Source organism: Hyperoodon ampullatus (assembly GCF_949752795.1).
Source record: "Hyperoodon ampullatus genome assembly, chromosome: 3".
NCBI classification, from domain to species: Eukaryota; Metazoa; Chordata; class Mammalia; order Artiodactyla; family Ziphiidae; genus Hyperoodon; species Hyperoodon ampullatus.
Genome location: NC_136916.1, coordinates 28987683 through 29008831, shown reverse-complemented (window position 1 = coordinate 29008831; position 21149 = coordinate 28987683). Strand labels below are relative to the sequence as shown.

The 21149-nt window shown below is 48.3% G+C and overlaps 1 protein-coding gene across 2 annotated transcripts in view; it reads left to right on the top strand.

Annotated features, from left to right (window-relative positions):
* WDR37 (WD repeat domain 37) overlaps positions 1 to 20240 on the top strand; it is a gene marked incomplete at both ends in the record, with an annotated part of 43576 nt that extends 23336 nt beyond the window's left edge. The window contains 5 exons of one of the 2 annotated variants that reach the window (XM_079701296.1): positions 3634 to 3868; positions 5013 to 5154; positions 16529 to 16663; positions 17119 to 17233; positions 20109 to 20240. In XM_079701296.1, the coding sequence (XP_079557422.1) occupies positions 3634 to 3868; positions 5013 to 5154; positions 16529 to 16663; positions 17119 to 17233; positions 20109 to 20240 (759 nt within the window). Of the gene's footprint in view, positions 1 to 3627; positions 3869 to 5012; positions 5155 to 16528; positions 16664 to 17118; positions 17234 to 20108 lie in introns of both variants that reach the window. The other variant, XM_079701295.1, reaches the window with a different exon arrangement.
* Positions 20241 to 21149: the final 909 nt, after the last annotated feature.

The following is a 21149-nucleotide window of genomic DNA, read 5'->3' as shown; positions in this document are numbered from 1 at the left end:
CATTGGTGTAAGTGAGGTGTTAAGGTCCCCCACTATTATTGTGTTACTGTCGATTTCCTCTTTTAGAGCTCTTAGCAGTTGCCTTATGTATTGAGGTGCTCCTATGTTGGGTGCATATATATTTATAATTGTTATATCTTCTTCTTGGATTGATCCCTTGATCATTATGTAGTGTCCTTCCTTGTCTCTTGTAACATTCTTTATTTTAAAGTCTATTTTATCTGATATGAGTATTGCTACTCCAGCTTTCTTTTGATTTCCATTTGCATGGAATATCTCTTTCCATCCCCTCACTTTCAGTCTGAATGTGTCCCTAGGTCTGAAGTGGGTCTCTTTTAGACAGCATATATATGGGTCTTGTTTTTGTATCCATTCAGCAAGCCTGTGTCTTTTGGTTGGAGCATTTAATCCATTCACATTTAAGGTAATTATCGATATGTATGTTCCTATGACCATTTTCTTAATTGTTTTGGGTTTGTTTTTGTAGATCCTTTTCTTCTCTTGTGTTTCCCACTTAGAGAAGTTCCTTTAGCATTTGTTGTAGAGCTGGTTTGGTGGTGCTGAATTCTCTTAGCTTTTGCTTGTCTGTAAAGCTTTTGATTTCTCCATCGAATCTGAATGAGATCCTTGCCAGGTAGAGTAATCTTGGTTGTAGGTTGTTCCCTTTCATCACTTTAAGTATATCATGCCACTCCCTTCTGGCTTGTAGAGTTTCTGCTGAGAAATCAGCTGTTAACCTTATGGGCGTTCCCTTGTATGTTATTTGTCGTTTTTCCCTTGCTGCTTTCAATAATTTTTCTTTGTCTTTAATTTTTGCCAATTTGATTACTATGTGTCTCGGCGTGTTTCTCCTTGGGTTTATCCTGTATGGGACTCTCTGCACTTCCTGGACTTGGGTGGATATTTCCTTTCCCATGTTAGGGAAGTTTTCGACTATAATCTCTTCAAATATTTTCTCTGGTCCTTCTTCTCTCTCTTCTCCTTCTGGGGCCCCTATAATGCGAATGTTGTTGGCGTTTAATGTTGTCCCAGAGGTCTCTTAGGCTGTCTTCATTTCTTTTCATTCTTTTTTCTTTATTCTGTTCCACAGCAGTGAATTCCACGATTCTGTCTTCCAGGTCACTTATCCGTTCTTCTGCCTCAGTTATTCTGCTATTGATTCCTTCTAGTATATTTTTCATTTCAGTTATTGTGTTGTTCATCTCTGTTCTTTAATTCTTCTAGATCTTTGTTAAACATTTCTTGCATCTTCTCGATCTTTGCCTCCATTCTTTTTCCGAGGTCCTGGATCATCTTCACTATCATTATTCTGAATTTTTTCTGAAGGTTGCCCATCTCCACTTCATTTAGTTGTTTTTCTGGGGTTTTATCTTGTTCCTTCATCTGGTACATAGCCCTCTGCCTTTTCAACTTGTCTATCTTCCTGTGAATGTCTCACGTGGGTAAAATTTTAATGTTCATAACAAAAGAGGTTGCATGTTGAGAAGAATGAATCCACAGGTTTAAACCACAAACCACTGGGTTACATGCTTGTTTGTCCTGTAGGATACAGATGCACCTTCTTTGGATAATCACGCAGGGTCTTAGTTATCCTTTTTGGTGACTTGATCTTCCTAGTTTCCGTTGAGGGCGGCTCTTTGCTGTAGAGTCTACAAACGCTCAGCCCTTCCCTGTGCTGCTCCAGCGGGGGTGGGGGGAGTTTCACCAGGCAGAGGGCGCTGAGTGATTTCATGTAGTCGAGCAAACGTTAGGTTTCCATTTACGTTTTGGCTGTAATTGTTAGAGGATGATAGTAATCTTCCAGTTTTCATATCTCTGCCTGTGAATATTCCTTTACTTTTTCTCTTTTTAAACCGTTTAAATGTTGTTCTATTTAGAGATGGGTTAAGTAATTAATGAATTCCAGTAATGAGTAGGAATGAGTTTTCTTAGGTAAGTGATCTTAACAATTCATTTTTTTTAAATTAACAATTCATTTTTAATTCAGTGTATTGTGTATTTAATTTTAACACAGATTTTTCCCTCGTGGAATTTCCAAACTGTCATGTGCTGTGCTTAATGCACGCGTTCACTCAAGAAACAGCACTGGGGGAGGACAGGGCAGAGGTGAGCATGAAGACTGATGCTCAGAAAGTTCAGAAAATGAGTTTACATTGTATGGATTTCTTTTTCCAAATAAAATTTAAAAAGCACCAATTTTGTCAGAGGGAATATTACATATAATACTTAGATTAAAAAACTTAATAGTTTATTTAGAATGTAAGGTTGACTTTATTTTCTTTAGGATTTTGTTTGCGTTGGATGCAGGGACTTTTTTTGCTTCAGAGTTGCTGCCTCAGGGCTTGGAGGTTCCCTGGGGGCCCCAGCTTGAATTTGAGATGCACCTGAGGTGTGGTCGGTGCCGGGACCACTCTGCGGTCTGCCACGAAAGGAAGAGCAGGTGGCGCTCCCTCATCGCTGCCCAGCCCGAGCCTTGTGCTTGGATGGGCAGCACTGGTTTTCTTAAGCTTTGCTGGCCAGTCTCGGCTCAGGTTACATCCCTCTACTGTGTGTGTATACATGACATACATCTGTGTGCTGTGTGTGTCCATGTGTGTGTATGCACGACATGTATTTCCATACCTGACATCTGCTCCCATACCCATGTGTGTGCACTTGTGCCCACTTGTGTGTTTGTCCCCCCGCTGGCCCATACGCTCTGTGAGGCGGGGCCCCAGGCCCGCATCACCTCCTGCACGAGTTCCACGTGGACATGCCAGGCAGCGGCCATCTCCCCTTCTCTGCTGTGTGACCAGCATGTGGTCTGGCACCGTGTAAGCACCTGATAAATATTTGTTGAATGAATACACAGTATTTTCTTAAAGACCTGAAGCCTAGGGTGACTATTAGGTTTTTTGTTTGTTTGTTTGTTTGTTTTTTTTTGTGGTACGCGGGCCTCTCACTGTTGTGGCCTCTCCCATTGCGGAGCACAGGCTCCAGACGCCGCAGGCTCCGCGGCCATAGCTCTCGGGCCCAGCCGCTCCGCGGCACGTGGGATCTTCCCGGAGTGGGGCACGAACCTGTGTCCCCTGCATCGGCAGGCGGACTCTCAACCACTGCGCCACAAGGGAAGCCCAGGTTTTTTGTTTTATCCTTAGCTTTTGACAAAAGATTATTGATAATGTAGGAAAATAAAGTGAACTCTCATGTCTATTCACATAGCAATAGAATTCTAAACGTGTTTTAAATAGGCTTCTGAGAACTGAATGTTCCTTTTTTTTATTGTGACAAATTATTGATTTTCAATTGTGTTTAGTTTTATGACATTTCTCCTAATCTGTGGTGAAAACTTAAAATGTTGAAAATCATTTTGTTTTCCCCTTTTATTGGTTAGTGGAAATGAACTGTAGCTCATTTGATGTTGTAGTTACCTCGTTTTTTCTTCTTATGGTTGGCCCAGGGTTTTAGCCAAGTAGGAGATGGTGAAGTTGATACACAGTCACTGAGCACCACTTAGTACCAGACACCCACCGGTGTTGGTCGTAACGGTGGTTAAGTCCTAGAAGGACAGACAGTAACAGTGCGATTGTGCAGCCGTGTCTGGCAGGCTCAGGATTCCCAGGGAACCGCCTCTCTGCTCTCCCCCAGCAGCAGCTCTGTGGCGAGGACGAGGTGGAGTGCTCCGACAAGGATGAGCCCGATGCAGACGCGGACGCATCCAGCGACTGTCCCACCATCCGGGCGCCACTGACATCACTTAAGAGCCACCAGGGAGTGGTGATAGCCGCCGACTGGCTGGTCGGGGGCAAGCAGGCGGTGACGGCCTCGTGGGACAGAACGGCGAACCTGTATGACGTGGAGACGTCGGAACTTGTTCACTCCCTGACAGGTGTGCAGGCACTGCATTCCCGGTTGTGTGCAGGCGACGTCTCGTCTAGAAGGACTCTTGGTTCTGTTGGTGCAGCTGTGATTTTCAGAGCTCCTTTATGATTAATAGAGCTGTTGGCAGTTAAATTTATCTTATCTTCGGGGGGGTTAATTGCATCTAGATACATGCAGTATCTAGATATTTAAATGTGGTTGTTGTATTAGTTTTCTTTTGCTTTATAACAAACTTCCACACACTTAATGTCTTAAAATAACATGAATTTATCACATTGTGCCCCTGGGTCAGGAGTTCTGGGCACATGCTCGCTGACCCTCTGGTTCTCAGGGTGTCATGGGTGGAGTGAAGGTGTTGGTGGGGGCTGTGCTCTCACCTGAGACCTGGGGTCCTCTTACTGCCGTTGGGAGGATTCCTTTTCTTGTGGCCCGTGACTGAGATCCGTTTTCCTGCCTGTTGTCAGCTGGGGGCAGTTCTCAGCATCCAGAGGCTGCCCTCAGTCCCCCGTGGCCACTCCAGAGGCGTCTCACCATGTGCTGTTGGCTTTCTTCCAGACCAGCAGGAGAGCATCTCTGCCGGGACCCTTTAAAAGGGTCCACCTGACTAGCCCATCCAGGACAATCTTTCTTTTGATTAACTCAAAGCCATGTGATTTGGGGGCCTTAGTTATATCTGCAAAATCTGTTTCGCTTTATAATGTACCAAGATTACCAGAGCATTTGCAGGTTCTTCCCAAACACAGGGCAGGAATCCTGCAGGGTGTGTACCAGGGTTGGCATCTCTGGGCTGTCTCAGAGCTCTGCCCATCACAGGCCTTTGTGCATGTTTATCGGTGAGTGCCTTTCCTCACTGAGTGATAAAGGTTGTGTTCTACCGAGCGCTCCACCTGTGTATTATTAGAGGTTATTCTGCAAGTGCGGAATTTGGAACTGTACTTATTTACACACTTGGCCTGTTGGAGATCTGCCTGACCTTCCAGCCATCGGGGTCAGGAGTGTCCCACTCACACTTGTCCTGCTCTTCCAAATGCACGAGGGGAAGGGACATGGGCCCTACCTCAACCCCACACACCATTCCCGCGACTCCTCTTACCGGCAGCACAGCAGGGGCCTGCCTCCCTGTGACCGTCTGCCCTTCGTCTCTGTCGCAGGGCACGATCAGGAGCTGACGCACTGCTGCACACACCCGACCCAGCGGCTGGTGGTGACCTCCTCCCGCGACACGACTTTCCGTCTGTGGGACTTCAGGGACCCTTCCATCCACTCCGTGAATGTTTTCCAGGGCCATACGGAGTGAGTCTCAGTTGCTTAGATGTCTCTTTTTAACTATTCGAGAAAGAAGTTCTGCAGGTAGACATTAAGAGTCCGTTCTTATTTTAATTTTCAGTGTTAATTTCCAACTCCACCATTTTTCAGAATGGCTACTCTTTCCCAAAACACTTAGCTCCATTTTGGAAGATTTCACTGGTGTCCCCTCCTGAAACTGGCGGTGGGCAGGAGGTGGGGGAGGGCCGGAAACGCTCGGGTCGTGGCGCGAACATCAGAGCGGTTCCCTGCCCCTCCTCGTCCTCGCGCTGGGCTCGTTGTTGTCTGGTCTTGACATCATGCGTTTTGCAGGGCTGTTCCGGGAGAGTCCCCACGTCCCACCCTCTGCCTGGTGGGCAGAGCTGCATGCCGACAGCTCGCCCCCTACACGCTTGTTCTCACCCCGTGTGACCTTCCCACTGAGTGATGCCTAGCCTCCCAGCTCCTCGGCCTGCGGTCTGGCCCTCTCCCGGCGGCCCTGTGTAGCCCCCGCTGGCACTCCTGTCACCCGCAGCTCCCGACCATGTCCTGTCACCTGCTCCTGCTGTCCCGCAGGGTCCCTCCTGTACAGCAGCGCGTCCGTAAAGGCCAGATCACGGCCATATCAGCAAACACTTCTTGGCAGATGAACCTGCTTGTCGGCTGCTCCAGTCCGATTTCCTGTCTTTGTCATACAGTCCTGTAAACGAATCCATTTTCTGTGTTTAATGTTAGGTACTAAATTTTAGATTTAATATTCAAAATTAATAAATGTTCAAAAGGAAGCCAGGACAGTGTTCTTCCGGAAGCTCAAGGTCAAGAGGTTGGTGTGTGCAGCCCCAGCACCTGCCCAGCTGAGTGTGGGCTTCAGTGGGAAGGCCCTCGTCTGCCGGAGGGGCATGCTCCTGCTAGGGGGACCCTGGGCTCCCCCAAGTCCCTACCTCCTGGGGCCGGTCCTGTTTGTGGAGGGGGGACCCTGCTGGGGTGTCTAGGGGCCCAGGAGCAGCTGCTCTTCCCTGCTTTTCAGGCAAGTCACTCAGGGCCCAGGGAGCAGAAGGGACCGTTTGGTCACAGTGCGCTGGACGAGCCAGGACTCTGCCCGCACAGCCCTACTCCTTAGTCCACACGTCTTTTTTCCAAGTTTCTCATTTTAAAAGTTTAAGCATAACATAAAAGTTGAAAGAATAGTCAGCAAATCCCAATTACCCTTCTCCTAGGATCACCCATTTTTATTTCTCCACATTTGCCTCTGTCTCTGCAGACACATGTGCAAAGGGCTGGATGTACAGCAAGCACGCATACTTTCTTTGGTTGAGCCTGTGTCTTTGAGAATAAGGACATTCTCTAAATATCATGGTATCGTTTCCACCTGAGAAAAATAAAAAACAGCCTGTGACAGCTTCTGACATCCAGCTTATGTTCACATTTATCTCTGTTGTCCTCAGAGAATCTTTTTGAGATTCATTCATTACATTTAGATACTATGTTCCTTGGTCTCTTTTAATCTGGGGCAGTTCCACCCATTTTGTTATCGTTATTTTTTGTGACGTCGAGTTTGTGTGTGGAATGCAAGCCAGTCTCTTGTGGAACGTGCACCCTCTGCATTTCTTCTGCGGCTTCCTTTCTGCCGGAAGTCTCATAGCCACTGCTGTGTGTGCCCCATCCCACCCATCATTGCATGACTGGGGACGCTGGCCTGGACCACAGGTAGTGTCTGCCAGGTGTCCCCGCGACCGTGAGGGTTGACACGTTGAGGTGTGTCTTGTTTCTCAGCGACCTTCCACCCAGTGAAAGGTCTGATGTCATCAAGGGTCCTTGCCTGAATCAGTTATTCCTTCGAGAGTTGGGAAAGGATGGTTTTGCTGATTCTGTCCTTCTGCCTGTATAGCTGACACTTTATTCATTGGCATGGTTGAGAGTTAGTGGAGCCTCGCGGACCCTCCTACTTGAGGGTGATGGGCCTTTGTGGCCGTGAGTATGAGCGATGCTCAGGCTGTGCCAGATTCACCGCTGAGCGCCCCGTGGCTCCTCTTCCACGAGACCCTCACTCGGCCAACTCGCCGCCCTGGCCCGGCAGGCGTCTGTCCAGACTTGCCCTGTGCCGTCCGCCCCAGTCCCCTCACTTAGCTGGCCCTGCTGGTGGTCCTGGACCGAGCAGAATCTGGCCGGAGATCCAGGGCGGGTGGAGGAGTCTCGCGTGGAGGGCAAGCAGTCCGTTTTGTGGCGCACAGGCCTCTGCCCTGCTCGCTTGAGCCGCCTCTGCCGCACGGGGTAGGGTAGGCCTGCGGGGGCAGAATCCAGGAGGCTCCCCTGGTGAGTGCGGAGCACGGTGAGGATTCGGTGAGTCCTGACGGCCTCCTTCCCGTCCGTGGGTAAACCAAAGCAGGGTCCTCAAGATTGCCGGACTCTGAATTTGGTTCCAGGGAGCTCTGTCTCCATGTTATTTGAAGGGTCTTTTGGTCACATTCTATTTTCAGTTGCTCTATTTAACTTCTGAAAGTTTTTATTTTTGTTTTGCACAAAAAGCCAAGAACTTACTTGTCTTACTGGGAGTCGATGGAAGAGTCTGGTGTAGCTTTGAGAGCATGGTAGCAGTGGCCTGTTCCCACCTGTCTTCTCTGATTGTGGAGGGTAGCAAGTACTGTGTCATGTTTAAAATACCTGTTTAATTGTTGGTCTGTTTTTGCAGCTGGTAGGTGTGTAAAACGATGGCTGTTTTGGAGAGAGACACTTACGAGGAGTGTAACCGGGGATGAAGGACTTATTTCCAGTGTGTGACACAGTTTCTTAGGTTTGTTTTTTCTAATGGGATCGGGAGTGGCTTAGAGTTGACAGGATGCTGGGTCTGCCCCTGGGGCCTCTCCCAACCCTGACCTGAGACGTCGGTTCACACTTGCGTTCACTTTTACTACCAGGACACAGGAGCTTTTGGATGGTAATAGAGTCTACGTAAAGTACCGCTCTTACTTAGAGTATTTACGTTTTCTTTTTTTTTTTGCTCTGTTAGGATGAGCTAGCATATTTCGTTGATGTGTAGATACAAACATCAATTTTAAAAAGTTCTCTCTTTGGCACTAATTTCCTGCAGTAAGTGTCAGAGAAGGGGAATCTTTACCTTTTTTCAAGCCTTCGTGAATTGGCGGGCCGGGTGAGGGGCTGGCTTTTGTGTTTCCCGTTGACTTTACGGTTGCAGCTGCACTGGGGCCCGCAGGCCTTGCAGAGGCCGCAGGCTGCGTGGTCAGCAGGTGGGGCTGCAGGCTGTTCTCTCCCTTTTGGAACCACCATCCCACGTTACATCAGCTGTAAGCCTCTGGGAATGACTGCAGTTTGGAAAAGCAGGAAGTGAGACATTTTACAGGCTTTCAGCTAAGGACTCTTCCTAGTCCCTAACTTGACTGCTGCCTTTTTGCGTCTGGCACAGGTCTTCTGGGGTCGAGCCATATGACACGTGGTACCCACGGAGTGTACTCCCTTTGCACGGGGATGTAAGTGTGGACCCACGAAAAGGCGTCCGTTATCAAAACCAGAGTATAGGGAGCGCTGTTCACTTTGATCACTCACATCTTCAAGCAGCTCCGGGTGTCCTGCCTCCCCTCACATCTGTAGGGATGCCCATGACCCCCCGTGCTTGTCCCCATCTGTCCACCGGCCCCAGGGTTGGCCGTCCTGCCTGCACTTCCAGCCAGAGACAGTTGAGATGTCCTCTCGGGAGCTCACTTCAGTGCCTGCAGAGCTTGCTCCTGGGCTGGGAGGTGACTGAGTTTTCTGGGATGGTTTTCTTGATCCTTTTAACCCGATTCTTTTCTGAACATTAAAAGCAACACTCAGAAGTGCTGTTCTCAGGAGCGTTGCTGTTCTTTCCTTGTGTCTCCCTAAAAAGTCTGCGTGGAATGTTTTCAGTGGATCGTCACTTAAACAGAGGCTGTATTTCTTAAAATTATGTGACCACATATTTCACATTACTATGATGTGGAACACACTTTGGAAAAGCCTATCTTAGGGCATATTTTTATTTATAGGAACTCAGCACAAATTCTTTAGTAAAGTATGTTAGACTCTCACATCTTTCATAATGTGAATAATTCACTTGCCTATATGAGTAATTTGAATTTTCTGTGTTGCGTTTTCTTAAGGCAAGATGTAGTGGTATAGGCTTCAACATTACTGGCTTAGTTCTGCAGTCCAGTTTCTCTGGGAGCTGGGGGAGAGTTTATTTTTCCCTTTTCATTTTCTTTTACCAGGTCTTCGTTACTTGGTGTGGGATCTTTAGTTGTGGCATGTGTGATCTAATTCCCTGACCAGGGATTGAACCCGGGCCCCCTGCTTTGGGAGCATGGAATCTTAACCACTGGACCACCAGTGAAGTCTCCTATGCCTTTTTGAGAAAGTAGGGTTTCAGATGTTACACTTCACTGTAAGATAAAAATCTGTAGTCAAATGGGTCCCCTTGAGATTTGTGCTGCATTATTTTTGCTGGGTAGAGAGAGAGCTCCCAGATGGAAGGTCTGTTTTAAGGTTTTCCTCATAAATTTTTAGAAAAGACAAAAAATGAACCCTTTTCTTTTTTGGTATGTTATGTTTATTTTCACTGTGTATTATGAAATTTCTTCATTATATTAGGAATTTTAACATAACAGGATTTACTTAGTGGAATTGGGGGGCTGTATTATTAGACTAGCTTTTAGTGACCCAAGGTGTACCAATTTGCATGAAAAGTAATTTTAGAAACCTTATATAACAAACTATTTTCCTAATAGTGGGAATTGTAGTGTGTACTATTCTTGGAAATAATAGAAATGTTTAATTGGAAAAATTAGGAATGTCACAGGAATTTCAACTCTTGGCAGTTTCTGTCTCATGTATTTCTGTCATCAGCTGGAATTGAAATCCAGTGCTTTTTATCTGAAATGAGCTAAATCCTTATGTATTCATGTGTTTTCCACCTGACAGTGTAACTCGGGGAGTGAGCCACTTCAAGACAACCTGATGGGGACAGTGCCTCGGCTCCTCTGCGTACCTTGCGCTCAGTCGGTGGGGCTGGAGTTTGAGCTTGTGGGCTATGGGTACAGACACGTTCCTGAAAGTGGCTCTACTATAATAAAACCTATACTTAGGTTAAAACCACTGCTGCTCTTGAGAGATGCCCGTGTAGACTGTCCTCTAAAGCAGGGGTCCCCAACCCCTGGGCCGCAGACCGGTATGGGTCCACGGCCTGTTAGGAACCGGGCTGCACAGCAGGAGGCGAGCAGCGGGCAAGCAAAGCTTCATCTGCTGCTCCCCGTCGCTCCCATTACCGCCTAAACCATTGCTCCCATTACTGCCTGAACAAACCCGCCCCCCTCCCCGCCCCGTGGAAAAATTATCTTCCACGTAACTGGTCCCTGGTGCCAAAAAGGTTGGGGACCGCTGCTCTAAAGGGAGGCTCCTGATCCCTCTCCTCCCAGCACCGCTGCCTCCTGTGGAGCTTGGTAGAGTCGTCGCTCCCCCAGTTTTTTAGATTCATTTTGTTTTGTTTCAATTGCTATAAAAAGGGACTGGCAGTTGAGGCAGTCACTGGTCATTAAGCTTCCCCTGTGGGTGGCCGATGACTCCAGTCTGTACCCAGCTGACAGTATTTACACGTGCGAATAAGCTCTGGCATTGAAAATATCTGAAATTAGCTCAACATGGGTAAAATATCTGAGAATGCAAAGGTTTTTGTTTCTTTCTTTTTTGCCTTAATTCTTTTCATATGATTTTAACTTCATCCCCCAAATGTGAACTTAGGTACTTTCTTGTCTAAAGAAAATAAGACATGACATCTAACAAAAACCTTTTTTAAAAAAGTTTAGAGATTATAATGATTGCTTTAAAGTTATGACATTTTCATATGCTTCTCTTGCCAAGTACCCAGAGATCTAAATTCTAGATCATATGCTTACGAAGGTGAAAGTCGCTTTGAATTTTGTGTCGTGCTGTTGACAGTTTTCTTTATGCTAAGTTTTAAAGAGAAAAAGTGTTTTGGCAGTGTGATACTTTTAACTGGGTGGTGGTTCGATTTAACTGTTGAATTCTGTGCTTGCTCAGCGACACAGTGTGTGTGCAGGCCTGTGCTGGAGGCGGGCGGCAGGTAGGGGTGGTTGGAAGACCTCTGCGCTGCGCTGAGAGTCTGTCATTCCTGGTCTTGGTCTTCAGCCCTCGTCCGTGATGAGGAGGAGGAACAGGGGTAGCAATGACTGCTGGAGGAAGGAGAGGCCCGGGGCACCACAGGGGCCTCAGAACCCGAACCTGAACTCCCCCCAGTTTACAGCCCCGTCCCCACATGCCTGGGAGTCTGCTTCTGTCTTCTGTTCGCTTGGGTAGATTGAAAACAGTTTCATTTGGGGAAGTGTAGAGACTTATGTAATTTCTGGCAATAGATGGTTGATATCTGAGGTTGCCATCAAACCAAGGCTGACAGAGTGAACTCCCCATAAATTGCCCCATTTCCAATTTTCTCAGCTCTGTTTGCCCAAAGACTCTGCTCAGATTCCTAGAGACTGGAGTGGCAGCCGTGGTCTCAGAAATGTGATCTGACTGCAGTGGTTATGAATCAGTGGATGTTTGTCTTGTCATGGAAATGGGCAGAGGGCATGAGTGGTGGTGCGCGGCAGCTGCCGGGTGGGCGTGTGCACCTCGCACACGTGGGCACTGTGTGGAAAGATCTTGGGAGTGTCTCTGTGTCAGCTGCTGAGGAGCCACCTCCTTCTTGCTCGCTCACCTTGGCTTTAGAGGTAGGTAGTGGATATACAGTAATTTAGTTACTGATCCCCGGTGATATGTTTAAAAGTTGTTTGAAATTCAAGAGATAGTTTTGAAAAGTAAGAGGAGATTTAATATTTCTCCATTTATCCTTTTTAAATTCCTCATTGAAGAAGGGCTGATTAGTAACTAATAAAAATAAGGACTTAAGGAAATTAGTGCATTTAAATGCCTTTTTTTTTTTTTTTTTTTTTTGCATTACGTGGGCTTCTCACTGCTGTGGCCTCTCCCGTTGCGGAGCACAGGCTCTGGACGCGCAGGCCCAGCAGCCATGGCTCACGGGCCTAGCCGCTCCGCGGCATGTGGGATCTTCCCAGACCGGGGCACGAACCCGTGTCCCCTGCATCGGCAGGCGGACTCTCAACCACTGCGCCACCAGGGAAGCCCTAAATGCCTCTTTGTTGTGAGTTGATTGCTTCACTTTTCGTTGAGGTGACCCAGAGCAGCATCGTCAGGTTATTCACACAGATGGACACCTTCCCGTCTGCGTCGTTACAGCCTCACTGAGACGTACACGAGGCACATCTGGACCTGACACAGGTGTTGGCAGGACCCCCTGAGCGACGGCGAGCAGTGAGCAGAGTGGGGAGGGGGCAGCTGCCGGGCAGAGCCTGGCTTTGGGAGATGGTAGTGTTGGCGGGAGGTTAGTCTTGGCTTACGTTACACACACACACACACACACACACACACACACACACACGTATCTGCACACACATCACGGTCTGTGCAGCCTGTAACACTTCTGGACAGACACGTTTACACGTGCACGTATATGTTTCTGCACACACGTCATATTCCATGCAGCCTGTGTCACTTCTGTTGGGAACTCCACGCGGTTCTGAGGCACATTTGCACACGACCTCGGGCTCTCAGGACCCTCCGGCACCTGTTGTCCAGCATTAGGGGAGTCACCCCACGCTCTGGTGGGAGAGACGCTTCGGGTGGACTCCTCATTTTACCAGCGAAGGAGAGGTGCCTTCCCAACCCCGGACCATCCCCACAGACCCAGGCCAGGCCCTCTGGCTCCAACTTTGCAATTTAGGGCCAATCTACTAACGTATTTGAGAGTAAAAATCTTGTAGTTCCTAATTTATTTCTGACTTTTATCTTATGAATAGGGCTTGTTCATATCATATTACTTTCAAAACTTATGAACAGATGTTTTCCTTTTGAAAGATTTAAAAAATAAACCTTTGAAATTCTTCCCAATTTTTATGCACAGAATCACGTCACATTGATACTGGGACATTGGCTGTTAATTGATGAGCATGTAAGCAGATAAACTCTTGGACTCAGAAAATCAGGGGATGGAGCGTTAAAAAACTTGAGGGAGCTCACTCCCCCTCCTCATTTAAGTGGAATACATTCCTCTCAGATTTCTTTAAATTACTGATATAATTGCAGCATTCAAATCTGACTTATGGTTGACTGTTACATTGTTTAGTAAGAATGAAATCAGGACCAGGTTTCACAGAAAGGAAATCAGAGTCTTGACCCTTGATACTGCAAGTGTGAAGTTATTATATCAACCTTACTGATTTTAACTTCTCTGTAATCATTTGAAATCAGGTTGTGTGGGCCTGTCATCTTTGAATAATCTGTGGAAAAGGTTATTAATTCGGTTAATAAAATGCTGAGGAGAATTTAGCCTAGTAATAGCAGTGCTGTTTTGACTCACCCCTTGGAGCCCCTCACTGTGGCCATGGCGGGCACATCCCCAGAGCTCTGGCATGGGTGCCGTTGGTGGGAGTGTTGGTGTTAGGACAGCGCCCGACCCTGTAGCGCACCTGTGTCCTCCGCCAGCGCGGGCTGTGGGGACGTTGTCATGCGCCCCTCTGTCACATGTTCTCTTGTGGGAAGCGGGACCTGGCATGCGAGAGGTGTGCAGTCTGTAGAGGAAGCAGTTCTGTGGTTCAGGCCCATCGCAAGGTGAGTTGGGAAACTCTCGACTGACCCTGGAGAGGGCAGCTGGAGAGAAAATAACAAGTGAGACCGAGGCCCTGCACGCTGTGTGCGTTACCTGCTTTCTTCCAGGAGCAGTTGGACTTTAAGTGCTGAAGAATTATGTGTGATGCAAAACTGACGTTTCCTTTAAATGTTTTTTATCTCAGGGTCTGTTTTTTTGGGAGCCGGCCCTCAAGGACTCTCCAGAAGTGTGTTTCATTTGGAGATGAGTTTTCTGTTTCTCATTCAGGCATCAGAGGTCTTGAAGCACAGGAGACATGAGTCTCTGACTTCTGAAGAGCACTCCTGATCGGAAGGGCAGTGCTCTCTGAGATCCTGGGTGTTGCCGAAGACTTGTTACTCTGTGGGACGTTTAGCTTGGAAGACACAGCTTGGAAGCCAGTGGTCAGGAAGGAAGGTGGTGGCCCGACCCCCTGCAAGCAGCACCAGTCACAACGGATCTCCTGTGTGCGGGTGCAGAAAGGCGTTCTGGTCCGTGTGTCATGTCACATCTGTGGAACTGCACTTCATGTGCCCTGCCACAATCCTAAGCAGGCAAGAGCCACCCGATGCGTCCTGGGGTCTCCCCAAAGGTGGAAGAGCCACAAAGGTTCAGCCTGGGTCCCTGTTTCTGGAGTGCTTGCTCCTCTGGCTTGTACTTCAGGTGGGAAAGTGTTACTTTGCTCCGTCGGAAGCTACGTCCTAAGAATTAGAGGTAGGAGCCCTGCAGACGGTGCCCAACGTGGAGCCAGAGGAGTCGCTGCCTCCATGTCTCCCAGGCTGGCATTTTCCACATCATGTATTTCCTTACTTTGCCGGAAAATTTCGGCAGATGGTTGCACAAAGCAGCCATGTCTCTGTGTGGTGGGGGGACAGCTGTCAGTCCTAAAGAGGAGCGCGAACTCTCTGGACGCTCTGTTGATTGAGGCCCATGGAGGGAGCGGAACGTTGCAGGCTGCGCAGCATGTGTGGTGAGTAGGTGCCGCGCCGTCAGCTGGAGGCACACACTTGGCTGCTCTCGGCAGCAAGATAAATGAGGCAGTGGGAGCTTGGCGGAGCCAAGCCTTCCCACCCGCCCCTGAGGGACCTGCGTCGGAGGGGCCTTTAGAAGGATGGCCTCACCAGCTTCTCCCTTTGATGCCCTACAATACCTGTCAGGGTCGTGATTTATTGAAAACCTGACATCTTTCAGCATTTCATTAACATAGAGTTAGACGAGCTTTTGTGGGGACTTTTCCCCACTAATTTAGCAGAATGTTAACTGAAATTTAACTTGGCCAAACCTCCTGAGGCCTCCAGTCCGCAGAGAAATCACAGGCAGCAGAGGCATCTGCCCCTAGAGCCTGGCCAATGGCCGAGCTGCTCAGACAGCGCTGTGCCTCGGCCCTAAGGGGCAGCAACACCTCGTTTCTGCTCAAGCCCTTACGGTGTCCTTGTTCTTCAGATAGGGAGTTCGGGTGGGTCATCAGGTTGCTGTTCGGGTTTACCCTCACTTCCGCCTTTCTCCCTGTGGCACACGTGGTCTTTGATTTTAACATAGTGCCCTCCAGGTCCATCCACATTGTCAGAAGTGGCAGGATTTCATTCCTTTTCGCGGCTGAGTAACATTCCATTGTATATATATACCACATCCTCTTTATCCATTCATCTGTTGATGGGCACTTAGGTTGCTTCCATGCTATGCTGCTATGAACATTGGGGTGCATGTGTCTTTTTGAATTAGTGTTTCTGTTTTTTTCAGATAAATACCCAGGAGTGAAATTGCTGGATCACATGGTAGTTCTGTCTTTAATTGTTTGAGGAACTTCCGCACTGTTTTCCGTAGTGGCTTTACCAATTACATTCCCGCCAACAGTGCGCAAGGGTTCCCTTTTCTCCACATCCTCCCCAACACTTATCTCTTGTCTTTTTGATGACAGCCATTCTAACAGGTGTGAGGTGATAGCTCATTGTGGTTTGATTTGCATTTCCCTGATGCTTAATGATGTTGAGCAAATTTTCATGGGCCTATTGGCCATTTGTAAACCTTCCTTGGAGAAGAGTCTGTTCATATCTTTTTTTAAACTGGTTTTTGTTATTGTTGGAATGAAATTTTTTCCAGTGTTCTGATTAACTTGATTGAAAGTTGCAGTTGGGATGGATTTTTTTTGCGCGGTACGCGGGCCTCTCACTGTTGTGGCCTCTCCCGTTGCAGAGCACAGGCTCCGGACGCGCAGGCTCAGCGGCCATGGCTCACGGGCCCAGCCGCTCCGCGGCATGTGGGATCTTCCCGGACCAGGGCACGAACCTGTGTCCTCTGCATCGGCAGGCGGACTCTCAACCACTGCGTCACCACGGAAGCCCTGGATTTTTTTTTTTTTTTAATCGTCTGCTGTATAGAGATTTTGGCAGGTTCTGTCTAATCTAGTCCATCTCTTCTGGGAGCCTTTCCTTGCTCCGTTGCCTGGAGAAGTTGAGGTTGAGTAGGAGAGGTCAACTGTGCTCAGTTGCATGCCCAGTGGAGGTTTAGGCGGGAGGGCCAGTGAGCAGGGTACACGACTCGCAGCGTCCACATCTCCACCCACCTGCCAGGGCCTCTGGCAGCAAGAGCACGTGTCTGTTACACAGTGTGGACAGGAACTTCCTGACGAGGTTCTGACCCTGTGTCCTTTACTTGCAGCACCGTGACCTCTGCCGTGTTCACCGTAGGAGATAACGTGGTCTCCGGCAGTGATGACCGCACCGTGAAGGTCTGGGACTTGAAGAACATGAGGTCCCCCATCGCGACCATCCGCACGGACTCTGCCATCAATAGGTGACAGCGGTGCTCCTCACGTGAACCCTTAGTGTGGCTTGAAGGGGGCCTTGTGGCTTGTGTCTGCTTCGTGTAAATTTGTGTTTACTTGGTAGAGCCCTGGGAAAAGTGGTTTAGACTCCCGGGAAAGTATTTTTTTATTGATTCTCTAATGCATATCCAGTATTCTATAAATACTGAAACTTAGGTGTAAAATCAGGTTGGTGTATTGAGCTTTGTAAGAATAAGAATGAGCCATTTATGGCCAAAGGTTACCGAGTAGTACATACGTGTAAGTTACATGTAAGTAACTTGGCCTGTTTCCTGATGCCCTAGGCAGATAATACCTGTGGTTTGCTGGTGTGATTTGCCTTGAAGTGTGAATAGTATGAAATCCCTTACTGCATCATAATCTATAAACTCAGAAACTTGTGCTCTCATTGTTTTGTATGTAACCTGATTTTATCTCTTCGAAGGATCAATGTGTGCGTTGGCCAAAAAATCATTGCCCTCCCCCACGACAACCGCCAGGTGAGGCTGTTTGACATGTCGGGCGTGCGGCTGGCGAGGCTCCCACGCAGCAGTCGGCAGGTACATGCTGGGGCCGAGTCTGTTCACAGGGAGCCTGGGGTCCCGGGCCCAGCATCACTGATGGATGGGAACTCCCAGCCAGTCTGGGCGTGTCCAGTGCTCCAATAGCCCTTCACAAAAAGAAATTAATTCTAACAGTGTATTTTATTTAACCAAATGTATCCGAAATAACATAATTTCAACAGATAGTCAATAGAAAAATATTCACGATTTTTACACTCATTTTCTTACTAAGTCTTTGGTTGCTGGGTTTCCATTGGAAGTACTTAGTCTGTATTTGGAGTGCATAAAATTGAAAGCTGGAAACGTTGCCTGATACCTGAGCTGAGCAGCAGCTTTTAAATTTAAACTGAGATAATCAGGCTTTCAGTTCCTGGTCTCCCAGCTGCGTTTCAGAACTCCCTGGGCACAGCAGCTGAGCTCACCGCCGGGCAGGTGTGTGCCGTTGTCCTGTGGGGGCAGTGGTCATGGGTCCTGGAGGCACCTTTCTGTGGCGGTCGTGTTTCCATTTAGATGCACTTTCTCGTGAGGCAGGGGTTGCTCCTGGTTCATCTCGGTCGGTGCAGTGCAGGAGCCGATCTCGCTGGGGAGCCTGGGGCTCTGCAGCACCAGCTCAGACCTGCTGAGTCAGCATATTGGGGGGGGGGCACCTGGCCAAGTTCAAGTTCAGGGCCCAGTCTCAGCACCAGGGGGCAGCAGGTGGAGCTATAGTGGACAAAGCCCCTGCTCTGCTCCATGGAGCCCACACACACCCACTCTCTCCCTGGCTTCCTTTGGCCTTTTCTACATTCACAGTGGAAGCTGTGTGGTGGGTCAGCCAGTCCCTTGTTTCCAACAGGGTCTGTGCCTGACCCTGCAGTCAGTGAGTGTGTCTGCACCCCCAGTCTCCTCTGCTGCTCCTCCGCCTTGTCCTGGGCAAAACCTCGCAGCGGTTGCTGAGCTGTGGACCCAGGGCAGTTTTGGAGGCAGGCTGGCAGGTAGATTGGTAGACAGGGAAGACACGTCTGCTCTAAGTGGCACCAGCTTCCCAGAGGTCCTCTGTCCTTCGGACAAAGCCATGTCCTCCCTTTTGCAGCTCTTACGTGTACCGTCCCAAGTTAGTTGTGGAGCTTTGTTTTCTTTGAGTGCACTTCATAGACAAACTACTCACGAAATTAGAATAACTCAGGAAAGCTTCACCACCCCAGCAAAGCCATGAATTGCTTGTCCAGGCAACTTCACGTTTGCGAACTGCTGGGTATCACTGACGCAGCACCTAAGCTGCACCTTAACTGAATAGGATTCTCTCTCTCTTAGGTGGGCCTGAGTGTTAAATAGAACAGCTGTACAGCATGTGAGGTCTGCGTTCTGACCCAGGAGCCCAGGTCCCTTCATGGCTTTGAGAATCTTCTCCCTCAAGAAAGAGGGAGTTCCAAGCAGTTCTTCCTGGTACTAATTCCATGGAGACAGTTTCATTTTTAATTGTCTGTAAACATTCAGCCTTGTAGGAATTGTAGAATTCTGTTGTGCTTGAATTAATTTCCTCCTAAAGTGGTAGGTGAAATAGATTTATTTTTTTATTTTGCTTTCTTTTTTTTTTGGCTGCGTTGGGACTTCGTTGCTGTGCACGGGCTTTCTCTAGTTGTGGCGAGCGAGGGCTACTCTTCGTTGCGGTGCACAGGCTTCTCGTTGCAGTGGTTTCTCTTGTTGCGGAGCACAGGCTTCAGTAGTTGCAACATGGAGGCTCAGTAGTTGTGGCTTGCAGGCTCTAGAGCGCAGGCTCAGTAGCTGTGGCTTATGGGCTTAGTAGCTCCATGACATGTAGGATCTTCCTGGACCAGGGCTCAAACCCGTGTCCCCTGGATTGGCAGGCAGATTCTTAACCACTGTGCCACCAGGGAAGTCCCCAGAGTTTCTTTTACTTATAGAATTTCTGTCAGCTTTTCTGAATTCTACCTCTTGTACCTGTTGTATGATATTATAGTAACATGTTAGTGTGTGTATCTGCTATAACCTTTCCAAGTAATCTGCAATATTTTTTCCAACATTCTGATATTTAACTGAATTCCTGAAGGTGGCGGGAATCTACTTGAAAGGCCATCTATTTTATCCTTGTTTTATTTGGCACCAAAGGTATATTTCTAGCTCCTTTGTTACCTGAGCCAGTTATTTGTTAAAGTGGTATTTGGGGTCTTTGAGGGAATTTTATTTACTGTTTCCTACGTCACCCAGCCTCATTGATTCATTAAAAATTTCCAAAGTGACCATTTATGTATTCTTCCTGTTGACTGTGATCTGACTGCTTTTTTTAAAAAATAAATTTATTTATTTATCTATTTATTTTTGGCTGCATTGAGTCTTTGTTGCTGCACGTGGCCTTCTCTAGTTGCAGCGAGCGGGGGCCACTCTTCATTGCGGTGCACGGGCTTCTCATTGCAGCGGCTTCTCTTGTCGTGGAGCTCGGGTTCTAGGTGTGCAGGCCTCAGTAGTTGTGGCACGTGGGCTCAGGAGTTGTGGATTGTGGGCTCCAGAGTGTAGGCTCAGTGGTTGTGGCGCACGGGCTTCGCGTTGCTCTGCGGCATGTGGGGTCTTCCTGGACCAGGGCTTGAACCCGTGTCCCCTGCATTGGCAGGCGGATTCTTAACCACTGTGCCACCAGGGAAGCCCTGACTCCTTTTCTTGAAGAAAGAATCCTGAGGCGCTGGTGAGCCTCAATGAGTTCATCCATGTTCCGACCCCTCATTTCGTGGAGGCTTCTCCACCAGCAACACAGGAGGTGTCACTTGGACTAACTGTGTTCACGGCTCTCATTTCCATTGGGTCGTTTGGGCGTGTGTGGTTCATCTGGTCCTGCTTGGGGAGCCCTGCTCTGACTGTGCTGTGTGCTTGGTCGCAGGGCCACAGGAGGATGGTGTGCGGCTCGGCCTGGAGCGAGGACCATCCCGTGTGCAACCTGTTCACCTGTGGCTTTGACCGGCAGGCCATCGGCTGGAACATCAACATCCCGGCACTGCTGCAGGAGAAGTGAGGGCACCACTCTGAGGCTCCTCGGCAGCCAGGGACTGCGACTACCGGCTCGCCTGGCACTGGGGAGCCGTTGCTGTGGGTGGTGGATGCTGAGCGGGAGATGTGTGCTCTCTCCAAGCTGTACCCAGCCTGCATGAAGCGTCCAGAGTGTGCCCCTGTTGTTTATTTCTGTGTTGTGTGTGTTGGCATCATGGGCCGTAGAGGTGGAGCCCCTCCCGCGGCTGTTGGTGTTGAGTCCCTGGATGTGTTGGGGTGACAGGAGGGCGTGGTGTCTGCGCAAGTGAATCATGAACCCTGTTCTCATTGGGAGGTGTCAGTGGTCTCCACGTTTCTGGAACGATGATCCACTTCTGCCTTGTCCTGGCAGGAGCGAGCAGGGACCTCACGCTCAGGTCTGCGTGGGGTTCCAGCGTGTGTTAACTCAGCTTCACGTCTGTGTTCTGTTACAGTTCTGTAAAATCAACTTGGATTTTAGAAGTTAAAAAAAAAAAAAACATAGAATGTTCAATTTGCAACATTTGGATAGTTCATTTTGAAAAGAAAGAGTTTCTGCTCTTTTTATAGAAAATCATTGAATCTCCTGAAGTCTCATGCTAGCAAATTCTAAAATATAATGATTCTAATCACTGATTCCAGGTATTAAGCAAAATTTAAAGCACTTTAGTTTATAGCTATGGTTATAAACAGTTTTTAGAAGTTTCAAATGACTTATCCATTGAATGTGACTTGACCTTTCTAGAAGGCCCTGCTACCTGAAAACAAACCTTATTTATTTTCTACACCTTGGGTTTGCATGTTTCCAAGTGGGTTCACTTTCTGGGTGGTATTTGAGAGCCAATAATGCAAATAAATGAGTACTACCTCAAAAGCAAAATATTTGGAAAACTTGGGGTGTCACTGTTACATGCAC